The 18,788-nt window shown below is 43.1% G+C and overlaps 2 protein-coding genes and 1 pseudogene across 4 annotated transcripts; 2 read left to right on the forward strand and 1 right to left on the reverse strand.

Moving 5' to 3' along the window:
• Nucleotides 1–1,462: 1,462 nt before the first annotated feature.
• On the reverse strand, nucleotides 1,463–3,951 carry LOC129582866 (uncharacterized; annotated as a pseudogene).
• Nucleotides 3,952–4,350: 399 nt separating this feature from the next.
• Nucleotides 4,351–12,554, forward strand: LOC129582765 (uncharacterized). Of its 3 annotated transcripts, XM_055474373.1 has the most exons (6): nucleotides 4,351–4,419; nucleotides 4,534–4,634; nucleotides 4,864–5,091; nucleotides 5,369–5,704; nucleotides 11,144–11,563; nucleotides 11,640–12,554. In XM_055474373.1, exons 5-6 carry the CDS (start codon nucleotides 11,274–11,276, stop codon nucleotides 12,283–12,285), a joined length of 936 nt encoding a protein of 311 aa, XP_055330348.1. In that variant the 5' UTR covers nucleotides 4,351–4,419; nucleotides 4,534–4,634; nucleotides 4,864–5,091; nucleotides 5,369–5,704; nucleotides 11,144–11,273; the 3' UTR covers nucleotides 12,286–12,554. The 3 variants fall into 3 exon arrangements, with proteins under 3 accessions (XP_055330348.1, XP_055330349.1, XP_055330351.1); XM_055474374.1 differs by lacking the exon at nucleotides 4,351–4,419 and having other exon boundaries at nucleotides 4,630–4,734; XM_055474376.1 differs by lacking the exons at nucleotides 4,351–4,419; nucleotides 4,534–4,634; nucleotides 4,864–5,091; nucleotides 5,369–5,704 and having other exon boundaries at nucleotides 10,078–11,563.
• Nucleotides 12,555–13,087: 533 nt separating this feature from the next.
• On the forward strand, nucleotides 13,088–18,703 carry LOC129582621 (uncharacterized). Its single transcript, XM_055474176.1, has 8 exons — nucleotides 13,088–13,321; nucleotides 13,431–13,605; nucleotides 14,757–14,905; nucleotides 15,903–16,275; nucleotides 16,527–16,747; nucleotides 16,827–16,905; nucleotides 17,246–17,499; nucleotides 18,056–18,703. Exons 2-8 carry the CDS (start codon nucleotides 13,483–13,485, stop codon nucleotides 18,234–18,236), a joined length of 1,380 nt encoding a protein of 459 aa, XP_055330151.1. The 5' UTR covers nucleotides 13,088–13,321; nucleotides 13,431–13,482; the 3' UTR covers nucleotides 18,237–18,703.
• The last annotated feature ends 85 nt before the right edge of the window (nucleotides 18,704–18,788 follow it).

Genomic DNA, 18,788 nt, shown 5'->3' on the forward strand with positions numbered 1-18,788 from the left:
TGTACTATTTACTCCTCTAAAATGGACCCGAATCTGCCGGAGACCGTTTTATGTCCTACGAAGCTGCTGTAAAAGCTGTCCAAGTGATGGAACTCGCACATCTGCCAACCGTACAGCTGCCGGTACACCAGGGGATATCCTCACACGATTCCACACCACAAGCTAGGACGCACCTTATGCGAGAGGCTTTCCTACATTGCGGTGGGCTGGAATCACCCGCCGAAATGGCTCTGTGTCAGCCAAATGACCAATGTTCTGCGCGGGTACAATTTCAGCGAAATAAATACAAAGATATCGAACGGTGAAAAGTGATTGGACAAAGATATCGTCCAGTCACTTTTCAACGGCGTAAATCACTACGTGGCTACGACTGCGCGCTATACGAATGTACGAAGCCTGGCGTCGTATTAAGGATCCACTCCTCGACGCGTCGACAACAACCAACGGATTTATGCATTTGCACTTGCTCACGATTTGCTGTCGCGGGAAATCATCCAGACAGCCAATTACAGCCCTGACCTAGAATTTCGGGAATGGTTTCGCGAAACGATTGTCATGAGAGTGTTAAAGCAACATCCAATAGTTCAGGGACGAAATGCCCGTAGTAAAACGGTGATCACCTTTCAGAGCATTCGCGTTTCCGCAAAAGAAGCCGATTAGGCGAAGCTTTGGAGAAAGCAGTAAAGCTGTCGGATAATCCAAGAGACACTGCTCTTCGAATTCAAATTGTAGTTTCAGAATTGCTATTCATAATGCTGCTGCGTTTGTGTCAGATTGTGGTTCATTATCGCTCGACTACCAATATAAAAAAAAAACAAAACTATCGCGCGTAGCTGATTCTGTACGATTTTTACTATGGGCGGACGCTCTCACGCGCAGGAGCTCTCGCGCGTATCTGTAAAGCTGACCTTAGAAGAAAGCGCAATAATCCATAGTCAGTCGGCAAGTACCGTCCATAAGTATGCAATTTTCATTCTTTAAAAGCCCAGTCCTCCCGCACACGCAGAATATAAACGAATTACAGCAGGCTTTAACAGTCTTACTTGTGGAGTAAATAATAACTAAACAATTCAATTTCTAAATATAATTTGAATTTCTTATCACAAAAAACTTAGCGCAAAAAATTTAACTATAAAAATGAGTGCAAAGCAAGTACATAAAATTATTAAAAAGAAGCAGCAGCTATTAATACATGAAATTAAATCATCAGGAGAAGCAACTTGATCTCGATGATGTGTTTTTGGTTTGTGTATAGTTGAGCAGACGGTTTTGTATGTTCTTGTGACCTCAGTTTAATTTCAATACTAGCTGAAGTGGACTGAATTTATTACAATAGATTATATAGAAAGAAATTAATTATTACACTACAAACTTTCTGAAAAAATTTTACGGTGATCACAATCGCATCGTGGACGGCGCCGGCTAAAGTGAACGCTGTTAATTTGGATAATGATTTACTTACACCAAATCCTCTAACTACTGTATACTGTCATCATTTTACAGCATCGCAATTACATCCAGCCCCTGTCGTCGGGGCGTTTCGTGAAGGCACCTGGTATTGTGTCGGTTGCGAATAATTGTGATAATTCGGACTGGAATAGCTGGGCGACGCGGGAGCACCATGGTAGGCATTCTGCGGATGCCCGATGTATCCATTGCCGGCTGGTCGATAATTCGACGACTGATCCGGACGACGAAGGTCCCCGCCACCCGGCGTCAGAGTCACGGAGGATGAATAGCGCGGTTGCCCAGTACTGCTGGACTTGCCCAGTATTATGCCCGGTGAAGGCGCATAATTATGGTGCTGTGCCGGCGGCAGATCATATGTTGTACTGTGGTCCAAAAAACAGCCATGAAATGAAAGTTTAACCAATTACATCATTCTGCTTCAATTTTTTGTGAAATTTCAATATGCATGCAAAAAAATTTATGGCTCTAATCATTTTAAATTATCCGCTGCGAAAATAGCGGACACTGATCCTCAGTACAGCATTCGACACATTTGGACTTTGGTGAGCCCGCGCTCTATGGTTTGTGCAAAGATTAACAAAATGATATACAGAGTACTTAACCTATATATGTACACTTCTACAGATATATCTGTGCATCGCCTACAGACTACAGCCAAGTTCATGACAATTACAAAGTACTTAACCAAAACTTGAAAAATACTCGTACACTGAGAAAAACACAAATACAAAGCAGAATTTGCTCCACACCTTGGTATTTAAAATCTTGCCGGTTTGGCAGTGCGATATTCACCGGGTTCTGCTGCATATTTCGTTTATACATAAAAAATTATATAATACAAAATTGTAAAATAAAAGATGGAACAAATTGTAAGATAGAAAAAAATACAATTTTTAAAATTAGCAAAAGATTTTCCAATAGCCTGTTGCAGTGTCCGTTAATGGAGTTTGGATACCGTAGTTGCAATGATTCAAATTGCAAAGATTCAATGATTTGCAAATTTTCAAAGCTTCCAAATCCATTGCTAATTTATTTTTGATACCATTACTAATTTCAACAATCCTTACTCCGATACAATCCGATCCACATTATGGACTGGATCGGACTGGATTCGGTTTCCAGTCCAATGCAAGAGTTTCCAGTCCTAGAGCCTGACACTGTGCACTGGACAGTAATGGTACAATAGTTTGGTCAGACGTTCATGTACAGTGGACAGTAATGGTTCGGTTCGGTAATTTTGTTAGAAAATGGTGGTGGTGTTCGGCCCGGTAGTGTTTTTAAAAGTTTTTGAAAGGTCAGTTTAATTCAAATCATCAGTTACGAACATCGCCGGCCCATGGTCGGGGAGGGCGGCGTAGCTTGAAGTTCGTTCAGCTGCCCGGTCATGCTCTGCAAGGCACGAAAGAAACGCGAGGGGATGGCGTTGCCGGTGTAGCGTGCGTTGGATCCGGTTTCCTCGTTGAATTCCGTGCGAAAGGCCTCATCCCGGAACGGATGGATGGTCTGCTGATCGCCACCGGCCAGTGCGGCGCCGGGTGCGGCGTGGTGTGCCACGTTTTCTCCAGGGTTTGGTAGGCACGCGAAGGAATGCTGTCGGCACGATGGTAGCCGCTGAAGCGCATCTCATCGGTCTCCTGCGACGGCTTGGATGCAAGCGGAGAAGCCGTACCTGGCAACATACTGTCTGTAAAGAATTCCAGCGATTTAGTGAATAACGATTCACTGATATACTTGTACGTAAATTTATTCATACGTAACCTGGCACCTAGCTGCTGCCCTAGTGCACAATAACTTCTGCTGTTCAGTATACTAGGTAATTTCCCATTTAATTAATGTGATTTCCGAATTTGCAATTTACGTATAAATTCCGTGTCATGTAATACGTACGGATGAAAATGTTTATAAGTCATCTGACAACAAGTATCAACAATTAAGTTGCCTAACCAAAACTCATTGCCGATTCGGACCCAAAACGAGCTGCCAAAAGTTGATGAAAGCTTTCCAAAACCAGAAAACCTTTCCAAAACCATAGTAGTTTAACTTATAGTCAAACCTAACCAGCCAATAAATGCAAAGAAGATTAACAATAACTCAGCATGGCTGCGTTGATCGGAAGTGACTTCTGTAATTCCAACTTTTTAAAATTAAGCGTTACTTAATAATAATTTAAAAATTTCTGCCTTTCTTACCACCATCTTCATCAGCTCCCGTCATCCACTACAGAACTTTAAACGACCGACTCTGAATGGGCGCCACCCGTCCACTGCGCAGTCCACTATCCGATCCCGGTCCGCCGCTATCCTGCCGTGACTGTGATCCCTTACGGGCCTGCAGCGGTGAATTGCGTACCACACCCGATTTACCAAACCTGGATACCGGCGGTTCTTTAATTCTTGACGTGACCCTTGACACACACACACACCACTCCACGTCCCTGTTATTGTGGCGGATGATTGATGGGGTCGCCGGCGCGGTGAGAATAATGATGACCAATCAACTTACCGACAGGTGTATAGCTGAACGGCTTCTGGTCGGCTTGGCTGCTGTCGTCATCAGACCGGAAGTACGTACACAGACTCTGACCGAATGAGCATTCGTTTGGCACGCGTACTGGCACCTGGCCGGCACACACTCGCATAGGGAAAATGTCTTTGTTTATCTTTATGCCAAAAATCCCCAACCAACGTAGTTATGGAAGATAAGTTGAAGAGGGTAGGGAAAGAAAGTGTACAGAGTGGTCACCTTAATTTTTTCACTCCGTCCATTGTACGCCGGTTGAGTAACACGGAATCAGCTACTGTGTGACTGGGATTTTTCCTTCGAAGCCACGAGGTGTTCGTGTGTTAGGCACGAGTCAAGTTTATGATACTGACAAAAGAATGATTCCTAAAACATTCGCAAATACGGCAAAAGTTAACAAGCAACATTTGTTATTCTTCATATCCTAGGGTAGTAAGCGTTGATGAGAAAATATCATGCACATATTGTACAGTGAATAATTATGCATGAGTACTTCTATTAATTAATTTTGTAGTTAATTACTGTGTATTTATGTACTTACAGCCTACAACTAGCCACTGGCGGAGGTAAAGAACGCTATCGCATTGAGCCATCTCGCATCCGCCCGCGCAACTTGTTTTACATAACGTACGGACGAGGGGCAGGTAATATCGTGCGATGACGCAGGTTTCAACGCATCAGTTTTCACTTTCACACTTTTAATTGTGGAGTGAGGAAGTCTTTTGCTTTTAGTTCTAGTTCCAGGTATAGAACTTTCAATACCTTATCGTTATTGTTTATGCATTTTTGTGCATCATCAGCATATCAGACTGTTTTGGGCTTGATACTGCCTTTGATTTGTGACTTATGACGCTAATCTATCTGCGTGGCTAGGTTTGTCGCCTGGAACTCACGGTCAGTAAAGTTCATTGTCAGTTCAAATCCTGCAAGATGAATCCGGATTCCACAACATCCAAGAAGCAAAAGCAGGAAGGAGCATCGAAGCCCCCGCTATCGCAGTTTGTCGAATCCGATGCGTTTCTTCAGTGCAGCTTTGCAAAGGCCATGGAGGTGCTGAAAAGTGATGAGTTTGCTCCACGTTCGGAAGCATCGGTTTATAAGGTTGGTGTATTTTTAAACTGTAAAGCACACATATCAAAGTGACGATAGTATTACATTTGTCAAAATTTATTTATTATTAATTTATGATTGGTATAGTCATTAACGTCATGTAATTAAAAATTAACAGTACAGCAGTATAAATAATTAACTCACGAATATTTTTCACATTTTATTATTTTTCAAAGTTTCGTTTTAACCGATTAATATCTCCGAATATCTATTAATGAACGATGTAATTATTATTTCTATTCGCCAGTTTGATGTTCGCACTTGACAGGCGGTAATGCGATGGTGCTCGCACGAAGCCACCGAACGAAATGCAGCATCTGTATCCGCTGTTGGAGGGATGTGTTGTGTGGGATCAGAGTATCGATATCGAATCTCTCCTGCTATCTTCCTCGCGGGACGGACCTCTACAGCCTCTTTTGTTAGAGATTATCAGAAATCGCAACCGCGGTTTCATGGGCGCTGGAGCGTCGCTCAAACGAGCCGTTCCGAAGGAGGCCTTCTTCATTCATATGCGACGTGGTGATGAGCGTCAGCACCAGCTTGTCCGATTCGATTTTATCCGCAATGAACTAACTACGCTGCATTCCAATGACCCTCTATCATGGTCTGTGTATATAATAGTCCGAATTCCTGTATGAAATTACTAAAATCCCAGCGTGACTAGGTTGCTGCGCGGTGTATTGGGACGATTACACACGTGAATACACACTCTGCAATACGTAAACTCTACGCAACGTAGCGAGCACGCAAGTCTCCGTATCACGTAAGACATGTTTATTAGAAATTTTCGCGCAAAAAATAGCACTGCACAGACTCAGCGATAACATCGATTATTCCCCAGCATGAATTTTTAGCTTACGTTTTTTAGACTCAGAACTTTTCGACCATTGCTTACCAACCTTGTCGTTTAACAATTTTGCATAAAAGTGAATTCTTATTTGAAAGTAATAAGATGCACTTTTTCGAAAAACCTCAGCCCACGAGCACTCAGCAAGACAGGGCGAACGCATACTATTTTTCTTGGCAATAAAATCGGGCATCGCAAATTTTTCCGCGGTTTTCAGTAGGGACTGGCGAGGAGAAAGGTACAATACTTCCTCAATACGTTCACGGAATATTGTCTCCAGGCTACACATCAAATCATGAAACGGTTTTCCAACAAAGTTTAAACCACCCCCATCCTTCATTTCGGTCAACTGGGCGAAATTAGGAGTGCCGTTCGACCAATCCAACCAAAACAGTTCCATTCGGCAAGAGTCACATACTTCTGCTTCCAACTCTTTCCTTTTACTTGTGAATCCGCTGAGATAATAAACAACATTTCGAGAAATGTCATCTAGATGAGCACCGTTCACTAATGGGTCCAATTCCGGAACATCGGGCTCAGACTGCGAAAGCAGTGCCAATGCTTTAGCGGCTTCCAGTTTTTTGGAAAATTCCTCGGACAAATCCAGAACGTTTAATGATCCAATAATCAACGCGTCATCTGTCTGTTCAATATTTGTGCGCAAATGTTCGCAGGCCTTCTGGATGTTGTGGCACGATAAAATCCGGAATATAGCCAACATATTTTCAACTGTCGGATTGTTACTGGAACCACCCAACTGCCGACACTGAGAAAAGAACCTCTAAAAATATCAAGATCGTTTATATTCTTACAGCGGCGTAAACATCAAAACTGTATCGCAAGGCAAATTATATTTCACAAAGCAGTACCTCTTGCATGTCGTTGTTTAGGTTTTTGGTTTGCACGTAATCCATTCCTTCAGCAAGCAGGTCCAAAGCTAACCTCCGGATGCTGTCAATAGTCACGGCGAAGTGGTTTATTGTAAGGTCACAAAGTCGGTCCTCCTTGGGAACGACTTTTTTCCAGCAGCGCAATCTCTCCAAATCGGCCTGAAGTTTTTCGAGCCCATCATTCTCAAAACGAATGGGAGTTCGTCCAGGGTTCCGGTCGCCGTAGGAGGAGTTTGTGTGATCGATGCAACCGTTCATGAACTCACAGTACTTTTGAGTGGCCAAAGTGCCGCTCATCAGGCGCTGCTGTTCGAACAATTTCAACGCGGTGGCCATGGACTTCGACAGGAGTACAGCAGCGTAATTTACCCTCTGCTGATTGAAACCATCCGGGGTGACCATAGCCTTTGTCAGTTTGTGGTGCATCCTGATGCCCTTCCGATCAACGTGAGTGTCAATGTCGTACAACTGACGAAAATGGCCAAAATCGACAAACAAAGCCCTTCCGTTTTCATCCGTGTAAAGAGTACCGTTTTCATCCACAAACTGCAAGTAATTAAAATACATAAGAAGTCGATTAAAGAATCCGGAACAGGACGTCTCATTCTGCGTTACCTTGAACGGTCGGCTGGTGACATCACCGGTTTTTTTGTTCCGTTTAAACATGCCGTTACGCATATTTTTCCAGTCGTGTGGTGGGTCCACGATAATATAGCGTGGTTTGCCGTTAACCGTAACTGTGGGAGTGTCGTATTTATTTACATTAAACCCGAATTTCTTGACTGCCTGCATGTTGTTAGTTCCGGCATCCCATATAAATCCGCGAATCCGTATTTTCGTTCGATCCAAAAGTTCAACGCCTTCTTCGATAATCTTTTTGAGTATAAACCCGGGAGTTTGGGAACTGGAGAAAAAAATTCCGATCGGTTGAAACAGTTTGCGCTTGATACTTCGAATGCCAACAACTAAAGCGTGGTCGGCTGGTTTCATCAACTGCTCTTCCGAAAGGTCTGCGTTATGTTTCCCGTAATCCACCATTCCTAGAACCCGATCCTCTGACTGCACGTACCGACTATTTTTTCTGCTCAGCTTCATCTCGTCCAACGTCAGTGTAAAATCACGTTCGCCTTCAGGTTGTCTTTCTGCCCAGTGTTCGACACAGTGAATACTGAGCTTGTCGTAACCCGTATCTTTGGAAAAACGAGAAACGCGCACTCTGATTGTGCCAGGATGAGGTAACGGAACTCCGCGACCGAGCAAAAATCTGTATGCCCTTGAGCTGTAGTAATAAAGCCGAATTGCAAAATCCATGTAATCAGTCTTATATTTAGTGGGATCGTGCTTATTCTTTCGGGAAATTTCTACAAATTCCGTCAAAAGGCTACTGGACTCTTCCGGGACTATTTTAGATTCTTCAAGCTCTTTTACTAGACTCCTCAGACGTTCGAGCTCTTCGTCTTGCTTCTGGATCTTCGAATCCCGTCGAGAAACTCGCGCTTTCAAAGCTCTTTGACCTTTAGAAGCCGATTCAGAGCGCGTTCGTAGGCTTTTTACATACTTGGCAGTGGAAATATATCGTTTCCGAAATTCCTTGCACGACAAGCAGCAGGCTTTCTTACCCAAATAGGTAAGCTCGCAGGCTGAGCTTGTTTCGAATGACGGACACAGCGTGCTGGTCTCCAGTGTAAACGATAAGTCGACAATTTGCTGAAAACTGGAAACTACTGGCACGGTAATTTCAGTTCCTGTGTAAAGCCTGTTACGTACGCGAACCGTGCTTTGCAATGAGTTGTGGACGCCGATGGTGAAAAGATTCTCAAATGTCGCCGGATCGACACGAGCGATGACCACAGCCATCCCCTTCTGTACCACGTATGCCGTCCAAAATAGAGGAAGACGCAGCAAATCCAAATTGTTTTCCAACATTTCGAAGGTGAAGATCACATTCACTAAATCAAGAGCGATCTCATGGACAGGATCCACCGTAGAAAGGCCTCCAAAACTAGCGTTGAGTTCACTGACGCTGTCGTTCAGATTCTGCTTTTTTTCCGTTCGAATAATTTCGCTGGACGAATTTATTGGTCGCTTCCCGCGACCAATAAGCAACGGCGGGCGTTTGTCCGCACTTAATAATTCTGTAGGCTTCGATTCAAAGACTGCAGGACACTGCTCCTGGATTAGTGGAACCGGTCTATTTTCCGAAAATACAGACGGTACCGCTGTTGGTCGAAGTCGAAAACATCCTGAAGAAGTTTCCTCATAGGCGTCTCTACTAAAATGATCCGAACAGAGATACGTATTCTTGCTTGGAGTCCACCTAGGGTCTTGCTTGATAAAAGAGGCCCAAAGGGCGAAGCGGGAATTATGGAGCTTATGATCAGGAAATCTGTGGAACATTTGAGGACAATCAGCCGCTGATTGCTTCTTCAACCGAGCGTTCAAGCAACCGGGTGCTACACAGCGGCATCCACCCATCGTATCTGCAATTTATACGACATAAAAGCATAATGTTTACGAACAACTTGTTGCCTGGGGTTTCAAGGAACAAATGTGCTGACTTCCTATACAACAACGCTTTATTCAATTTTCTTCAGTACATCACTCCAACACAGAAGTTTCGCAGGAGCGGAACGGTTCTTACCACGCTCAGTAGCCAGCTTCACACAAGCAATCTTCACTTTAGCAACAATTTCTGATCCTATGCCATTTATAGCGAGCTCAGTTGTACTCTCTTCTTCTTTATCGAACTCTTTGCGCGCAACATCGAAATTAGTACAGCGATCATCTAGAACAGTTAGTAAAAATCCCCATCTCATGTTCTGTTGACGTTCTTTTTCCTCAACGGACACGTACTGGGGATACACTGGTCCGGGAGCGTCTAGAAGGCAGCGAAAATCGGATGGCAGGTTTCCAGGGATAACGTAGTCTGCCACCTGCCTTCGCCAACACGCGTGCGCCTTAGACATGGGAGTGAGCTTATTCCGTTTCTCGAAGAGTGACACGAAGATCTCGGAATAATACTCGATCAATCCGTCGCAGGTCTCCCGGTTTTCAAAGGTCAGCAAAACCTCGTCCGGGGTGACCTTGCTGGCGGTCAAGCGGTGTTTATACAGAATGTTCTCATGAGTGAGTTCACGGGTTCGCTTTTTATATTCGGCCAGTCTAACTAAATCCTTGCTACGGTCTTTTTTCAGCGCATTCAATTCTGCCTCCAGTTCTTCCTTTGTTTTTTCAGGGATTCTCGGAATACGGTAGGCCATTCTACATAAATTGTTCACAATTAAAAGATTTTTTAAACCTGTCCTTGCAATTGTTAGGCAACTAATTTTCATATTCGGTATTCTCAAATTGTTTGATATAAAACATCACCATTTCAGAAAAATTATCTCAAATATTTATGCCGGGCATTGAACTGTGCCCGGGGGGTGATTTACTGTATGCGTATCATAACATGCGTCTCATTAGTAAATTATCACTTATTACGTATTATTATTACGTACAGATAATGACGTAATTGCTCCCCCGTGCTTTTTGGTCACGTGGTTTTGAAAAAAATGAAAATGCCCTTCTCTCTGGTTTGCTCGCTCAGGTACAGACGAAAATGCATGCATTTTCGTGTGTGAACCGTAAACTCTGATATACAGAGGGGTTGAGCGTGCAAGCACGAAGAAGAAAAAGGGCAAAATACGGACGGATGTGTTCAAGAACCACTGATATACCTGTTGCGCACTTACTCTGTTTTGATAGCTGTGGAGTTAACGAATGAGTGTTTGGCACTTGGAACGTCAGAAGGCTAAAAGTAAACATGTATTAATGCGATGAAATTTTGTGTCCAATGTGTTAAGAAAAATCAGTGTCAAATTACATTGCTGGGGTGATAATCGCTGCCACAGAGGCTCGGGTCCGCAGAGACAATGCTGTTGTGTTGTCGACTAGAGTGTTTGCAAGTACAGAGGTGACGATCAACAATGAATACTTCACTGAACTGCTGAATACTCTTAACTATCAAGTACTATTATTCAGGTTAACCATTTAAATCACTGTTATCGCTCAATGAAAAGTTTTAACACAAACGAAAATCAGAATGTTGGGAATCAAAGATAACATCTACCGGATCGGAAAGACTGGAGAGTACGACGCAATCAAATTGAAAAACGTCATGAGGCGCTGCGTCATTGCAGCAGAGTGTGTGTGCATTCTGCCAGTACGGCAGAGTGTGTATTAGAGACCCGCACCACCGCTTAAATTTTCGTCACGCTGGGATTTTAGTAATTTCATACAGGAATTCGGACTATTATATACACAGACCATGCCTCTATACCATACACTGAAAGCCAAAGCGTCAGTAATGAATCCCAACGGGTTTGCGGTGGCCGTTGGCCGTTGGCCGGGAACTGATTGTTGCCAGCACGCCAACTTCCGGCAAGAATGAAGTTATGGCGATGGACTGCGTTACCGGCGCCACGCGCACCCTTGTTGAAAACTCTCCCTTTGATGACTGCATTTGTGTGGTGGCGGTGGGCAGTGAAATCTACGGTGCTGGAAAAATTCCCTCTAACTGGTACAGTTATGATATGAATTCTGGACAGATCTGCCGAGCATCCCAGTTGCCCTTCTATAGAGAGGAAGGAGCTATGACTGTTTCACAGGATTTATCAGGCCATACCCAAGTTGATATGGAGAGAACTCTAGAGGGCAAGAAAGCGGGCTACTATTATTATAACCGGTTAGAATTTACGTATATAGAAAAAGTCACTAGTCGGGATAGTATAACTATTGATTTGTCTGTATGTACTTGGCAGGACATCAATGGCGGCCTATCCGCTGCCTCATGGTACAATCTGGTTCACCTCCGTCGGCGCTATGGAAACGGCAGAAAATATTAAGGATGCAGTGAGTATGGTGGAAATGTATGATACTCGTACAAATAAATGGCAGCAGCATGCCGTTTGGACGGATAAAAACCAGTTCCATCATCGTTGCGGAACGATCGTCTTCGAAGGGTATCTGTACTTCACGGGTGGCTGTTCCGCTACAGAATACTGGGACGTAAAGCCGCACGCAGTGACCGCCTGCTACCGCGTATCTCTCTCCGACGCCACCCCGCAACCGCAGCCCATTGCCCACCTGAACGTTGCTCGTTATGATCATTCCATCTTTATCAAAGACGAGCATATCTGGGTGTACGGCGGAACGACCCACGTCGACGGCAACAAACAGGAAAGTACATTGTTCGAATGTTATGATCGAAATGCCGATCGTTGGATGGCTATGCCAGTCTCTATGTCGCAAGATCTGCAGGCGGAACTGATTAAGGAGAACTATCAACAGAAAACTTTTTTCCTCCCACTGCGCGCTCCGGTGGTGAGCGATGGGGGCGTTTGCCAGCGATTTTATGAAGGCGACGAAAAAAAGGTTTTTTACCGGACGTCGAGCGATAAAATCTAATGGCCTACTGGGTTGGATTTGGACGACTGAATGATTTTGTAGCGGTATTAATTTTACTCACTTCCCTGATATTCCTTGATATTAACGTTTAAAGGTCGCACGATAAAGTAACACTATCTTTGAAGTTGAGAGAATTTGGTATATCTAGCCAAGTGTACGTACGCGTGTTTCTAAGTCTTTTTTATTGTACGAGTATGCATTTTATCAGTTATTGGTTTGGATACGCGAACTTACAGTTTCTTTGTGGTTCAATAAAGCTTTGCATAATGTTCGTGAAATTTTCTGCACAAACTAGTTTCCATCGTGCCACCAAGTGTCACCAATTAAGATCAGTCATATGATATCTACGATTTATGAAGAAAAAAGTTTGTTGGTAAAATTAAAAATCTGGACATTTCTGCAATAACCGTATGTGTACAGTACTACAAGTTCTACAACCAAATGTACAAAACTTTATGTGCGGCGCGCATTCTGCTGCAGCGCGGATAAATCAGCACACCATTTAAAAGCGCAAATAAATAGTCAGACCCTGATAGAAATTAAGCAATATCCAGTGCAGCAGTGGCCGAAAACAGCATCCCGGCGCATTTCTCTTTCGATCTTTCTCCAACATGTCAGCCGGCGGAAGTTGCGCGATGCTGCGTGCATTTCATAGGGGCCTCGATTGTGTTATCCGCTTGCCAAAAAAACCGTGCCATGCATTCTTCCACCACTCTCTCTCTCTCCATCCAAATTATATGGAAACTCATGAGTGAGAAGTACCCAGGATATAGTCTCATCATCCTGGTGCAAAAACTCCAAGCAGCTGCTGTCTGCCTCACACCCGCATCTATTTTTTTATTTTTAAACCCAGCCTAACCGTTATAAACGCATATATTCCACTTGTCTCCGTACGGCACGGAATAGGGCGCGTCCTTCTCCACAGTAAACTGATCATTGACATTACACCGCCTAAATTTATGTTATTTTTCTAAACATATATTTCCCGTCCCAGGCCGGAAGTGCACACGAAGAAAAAACCTACCGCCGCCACTTTGTACGTATATCATATATGTCAGTCAGCATATACTGCGTGTACGACTGGTATACTGTGCAAATATATACGGATTATAATTTGATATTTCTGTATATTTGTGCGGTTAAAGTACATTGCAAGATATATACAACCACATCAGCGAGATTCACGGTGGAGACGTTATGGCAGCGCTAGGGCCCCGCTCATTGATTGCGGTACAGCTCCACCGGAATGCTTTCAATAAACCCTGGGGATTTCGTCTGCAGGGCGGCGCTGACCAGGGCCAAGCACTGACTGTCCAGCGGGTATGTTCAATCCTGTGGTATATATTTACGCGCTTGCAGATACTTTCGTTTACCGCCTAACATTTCTTAATATTGCTTTTATCCCCATCTTATTGTTACAAACTGTATTATAGAATTTTTTAAAAATAAACTTGGATTAGTGGTGCAAGCAGTCACCATGGCCATCATGCTTTATCGTGCTCTCCTGCGGTATGTTTGCGGTATAAGTATGTTTGTCCAAGTACATATTAATCGAATCGAAGCGATATTGCGTCTTAATTGGTTTTTCTTTTGTTTTCTCGAAATTTTTTTATTCCTGAGAAGTTACCTTTATAATCCAGCACGGTCCCAGAATCTCTTTGTAATTCACACTTTTGAGTTATAATGTGGGTTTATGGTACGTCGCTATTTAGCACGCCGCTTGTATTGTTTCAATCGACTTCAATCAGAAAAGCGTGCCTGTGCATTTTTGGTCTTTGTTGCCCACGCCAAAACGGATTTTTTGGAAACGCAGAAAATGTAATATCTGCTGTTTATAAGTGTAATTAAATTAATGGGCTATCTGGAAGTATTGTGATGTTGCAGTGATCGATGCTTATACCATGTTGACATATCTATATTCTATATTCCATACATACATACCTATATTCCAATAATAATTAGTTACTACGCGTGCGTGTATTACGAGTTTACATCGAGCTTATTATACATAAATCACCGTTTTGCCATTGTTCATTTTTGGATATATGCGAACACACGCTGACTAATACTAAACGCATAAGTCATCGTGTATCAATTCGCAATTTCGCATTTCCCTCGATCTGGCACATTCCTGGGAGATGTAAACGGAAATTCTTGGTTGCCGCTGTTTAAAGCCGGTTCATACCGCATTTCCGTTGCGCGCTCATGGACGATATCATTAAGCCGGGCAATATTTTATCCGCCATTCTGACATTTTCATTTTATCCCCTTTGGAGGCTACATAACGCGGAGATTGTGAAACGGGCGAGAGCTAAAAATATTACAGTTTTTCGTCTCGCGTGTGGCAGCAGCAGCATTAACATATAAGCAGAACACGTAATAGTTTATTACTGTACGCAGTCTGCGGTACTCGACGATGGGAACTACGGATGGAAGATGCTATTGGTGCATATATAGTATAATGTGCGTAGGTGTTTATGCAATCGCCCTCCGAAGGAATACTACATCGCGGTGACATTCTCTTACGGATTAACGACTACGACGCCAGCCGATTGCCGCTGCAGGACGCCGAACAGCTCATTAACAATACCGCACTGTCTCTCAGGCTGGAGGTTCAAAGGTCAGCACAAAAGATATATACAGTTGCATAACGTTTCGTAACGGCAGCTACGGAAATTTTGCCGGTGTTTTAGGACTTTATAGCATTTTTGCCTAACAAGATTTAAATATTAAGACTTAAATTATGAAAACGCTATCTAGGACCACAATTTGATGCGCTAATCCACAATTAATAACTTTACAATTTTTCAGGAATGTAACAGATGTTGGTACTTATACATTGAACTTTCTGTAACCTTGAGTAGGCGCTTTTTTTAAAAGCTGAATTGAAGGAAGCGCCTTTTAATTCAAGTTTCTGTTAAAAATAATTTTGATTAAATAAAAGGTTTTCAAACGATAACTTCTGTCAAGCCGAAATTGCTGATAGATACTGTACTTCGGAAGCTTAAAATCTTAGCCTGTATTTGCTCAAATGCGTCGCGACCGCCGTGTTAGTTTTTTCAAGAGCTGAGCCCACATGCAGCGCCGAAGATAAATGCTTTTTAAACTTGATCTTAAAACTCTCCCAAAGGACAAGTGACCGGTTACTAATGTAGGTCACATCTGTAGCGATATTAAAAGATGGCAGTCATCATCGCTACTCGCAGTTTATTCCGTCGCTTTTAAGGACCTGTATTCGTATGTAGCGATGCAACACTCCAAGTTTGTTTGTTGCTCTTAAAAACCGATTTACAGACGTTCTCAGAGTGTGAATATGTTACTGCTGCCAGCAATGAACTAGTACAAATACCTACGCTGTCCGCAATCGACTACACAATTAAAAAAATTAATAAGAAAAATAGTGTCGTAAGTTGTGGCGTCATTATAATTAACCCATGGTCACGATAAAACTGAATACTAATATTATACATATATAATTATATTTACAAAGTACAGCGATAATTCTTTGTTAGACGAGAAAAATTAATAACAATTGTAGAAGCACAGATACTAATACTAATAAAATAAACGAAATTTTTAAAGGTGTAAAATTCAACCGGCATTTATTTCTGTTAAAGGTCAAGCGGGGGCTCTACGCCCACCAGCCCCCAACCGCAAGCCTACCAGCAAGGGCCGCCGTCTTTCCAGCGTCAGAATTCCCAGACATACCAGCAGAATCTCCAGTACCAACAGGAGCAGTTGCAGCGCTACCAGCAGCAGCAACAGCAACAACAAGCATGGCAGAACTCTCCCACCATGCAGATGATCCAACAGGGCGGAGCGCCTGCGCGTGGCGGTCCGCGTTGGGAACGTGAACAGGCGCCGGTGGAGGACGATCCCGGTGCGCCGGGAATGCGCCGGCTCATGGAGGTGGAAAAACAGAAAAAGTCACATGTACTGGACTACGCTGTCCCGCTGCCCAATCTTGATAAACTGAGCGTTACAAATCAGGTACCAAAATTGTGCAAGAACTTATACTGCAATAATGTGCAGTTATTCCTAATGTAAAATGTCGTATATATGTGTTATATTAATTGTTAATTTGTCTGTTGTAGGCAAAGTTCGTCTTAATGTAGATAATGCACATCGTCATAATATTATTGCCAGATATTTCATCTAAATCTTGTGATGTAACAGTGCATCCAGATTGAAAAGGTTACATAAGTCACAGCTGGCATATTAAAGTTTATTTTCGCTTGCAGACATATCGCTCTAATCAGCTGATTGCGCCGGGACCGAAAGCCAAGCACTACCGCCCAATGGGTTCCTATTTACAGTCGTCGTTTGGCCGGCAGGAACTGCCACAACCGCGAGTGGCACATGACTCACAATATACTCCCGTGAATACGCGCAGTTATAACCGAGGGCAGCAACGACCGAAGAGCGTCTACGATGCTCCACAAGGATATGGAGCCAACCTTAGGTACCGCATTCTTATAGTACATGCATTACTGACAATTTTGCGAGGTGGACAGGATTTAAAGACGTTGGTTTCTTTCCAGCCCTTACAGCGCTGCCAATGGATTTCAACGACAGAATTCGCAATCGCCAGTACCACAACAGCTCATGGGCGGACGACAGGTAACGGTCAACAACTTCCCTAACAAATCCAAACATTCCGAACCATACAGGCTGTTTAACTGCAGAGCTTTTTCCGTACAATTTAGCAAACAAAAATAGTGCCACGAGGAAGAACAATGCTGTAAATCCGATATTTGATATTACTATGTACCCAAGCTGCTTTACATTATACAAATCCATACTGTGAGAACATTGTTAGCATTACTTTAACAACTCTATTAAATTTCAAGACATCTGGTATTTTGAATTTGCTGTATTTAATATTGTAACGCGTTTACGTCCATAGCGGAAACATGGGGTTTCCTTAATTGACCTCCCGATAATGTCGTGACCTTTACAGTGGCCACCCCCACCACAACCCCCGAGCCCACCGGCTCCGTACAGTCCGGCGGCCAATGCCAACCCGTTTAACTTCAACGGCGCGCCTAATTACAACCAGCCACAGCAGCAGCACAGCAGTCAGCTCCCTTTCGAGATCCCCCAGGCACCGCAAGCCGGTCGCAAGATCATCCACTCCAACTACAATTCACCGGCTGGTTTGTACAACACACAAAACGCCGTGGATATGTTCACTGCTCAAACCGGCCTGCGACCGTAAGTTTACAATACAGATTAAGCCTTGCAAGAAATGCAAGTGCCTACTCGAGTAATACTACATATAACCTGTAAGACAATATATATATCTCTGCACTCTACAAATTCAAACTAGAGGGAACGCTATGTGCGTGATGGGCACAATACAGGATTCGGAGAAATTACGAAATTTTCTTGTTATAGCCTCTTAAAAGTGTGCTGTTGTTGTTGATTATTTTTTAATACCTTCGAAGTAGTTGTTTACTGTTAATTGTTAAGTGTAACTCCATCTTTACACTATGATATAACTATGCACAGTACAATGTATGCAAATCAAACCCTTAAAATATCGTTAATAAAATATATACGAAATCCTTAACTGCGCATGACCTTTCGGTATGTATTTCGGTAAGACGTTAATCTGATGGTTGTAGTGCGTGGAACTAGACACTAGACAGTAGGTACCTCTATAAATTTTTGGGAAATAGCATGTGACCTTTTAAACCACGTGTGCCGCATATCTCTAATTTCATAACCATTTGGTGCATTGGTGTCATTTGGTGATCCACATCAACAGGAATCAAGTCAGTGGAAGCGGTAAACCGTTGACCGACTACAAAGAAAGCCCCACGTATAAGGCTCTCATGCAAGCGCAAGGCCAACGTCATGCCACCACCGACTGGGGCAGCGCACCAAAACAATCCCGCGCCATGGCATCACTCAATCAGGGAAATGGATATGGTCTGACGGAGCTGTAAAACTGAAAGCGGATTGGACTGGAGACAGTTTGTGTCGCCATATTATGATGTTGCTGATTTTGTAATACCACGCTCTTTTATTATGCGCGCCTCTTGCTGGAGAAAATGTCTAGTAGAGATTTATATATGGCATAGATTCATGTCTATACGCTGCAGTGTAATTAGTGCTACTACTGCAAGCTCTCCCCATACGAGAAGTTTTACATAACGAATATGCAATATCATCTGATTGTGTAATTGTGTCAACTTATTCATCATAACTGAGATAATTTATTCTGTTTAAATTCTTTTGCTTTTTTTTGCCTCATATACATCTTTGCTATGACTCTAAAATTCTGCACATCTTTGCTATGGTTTTTTCTTGGCCTTTCTTTTACACTTGCTTATCAGTGTTAGCATGCCGGTTGCTTGCCAATGTCGACGTCGTATGCAATTTACAAAGTTTTCAATAAAAAAAGAATCAAGAACACTATCTGGATGTCCGGACTACTTCTACTGAGGGTTGCTTAAGCTCAGTTCAATGAACTGCATAACGGCAAATTAAAAAAAATA

The sequence above is a fragment of the Paramacrobiotus metropolitanus genome, unplaced genomic scaffold (genome assembly GCF_019649055.1).
Source record: "Paramacrobiotus metropolitanus isolate TYO unplaced genomic scaffold, Prichtersi_v1.0 Parri_scaffold0000008, whole genome shotgun sequence".
Classification (NCBI taxonomy): Eukaryota; Metazoa; Tardigrada; class Eutardigrada; order Parachela; family Macrobiotidae; genus Paramacrobiotus; species Paramacrobiotus metropolitanus.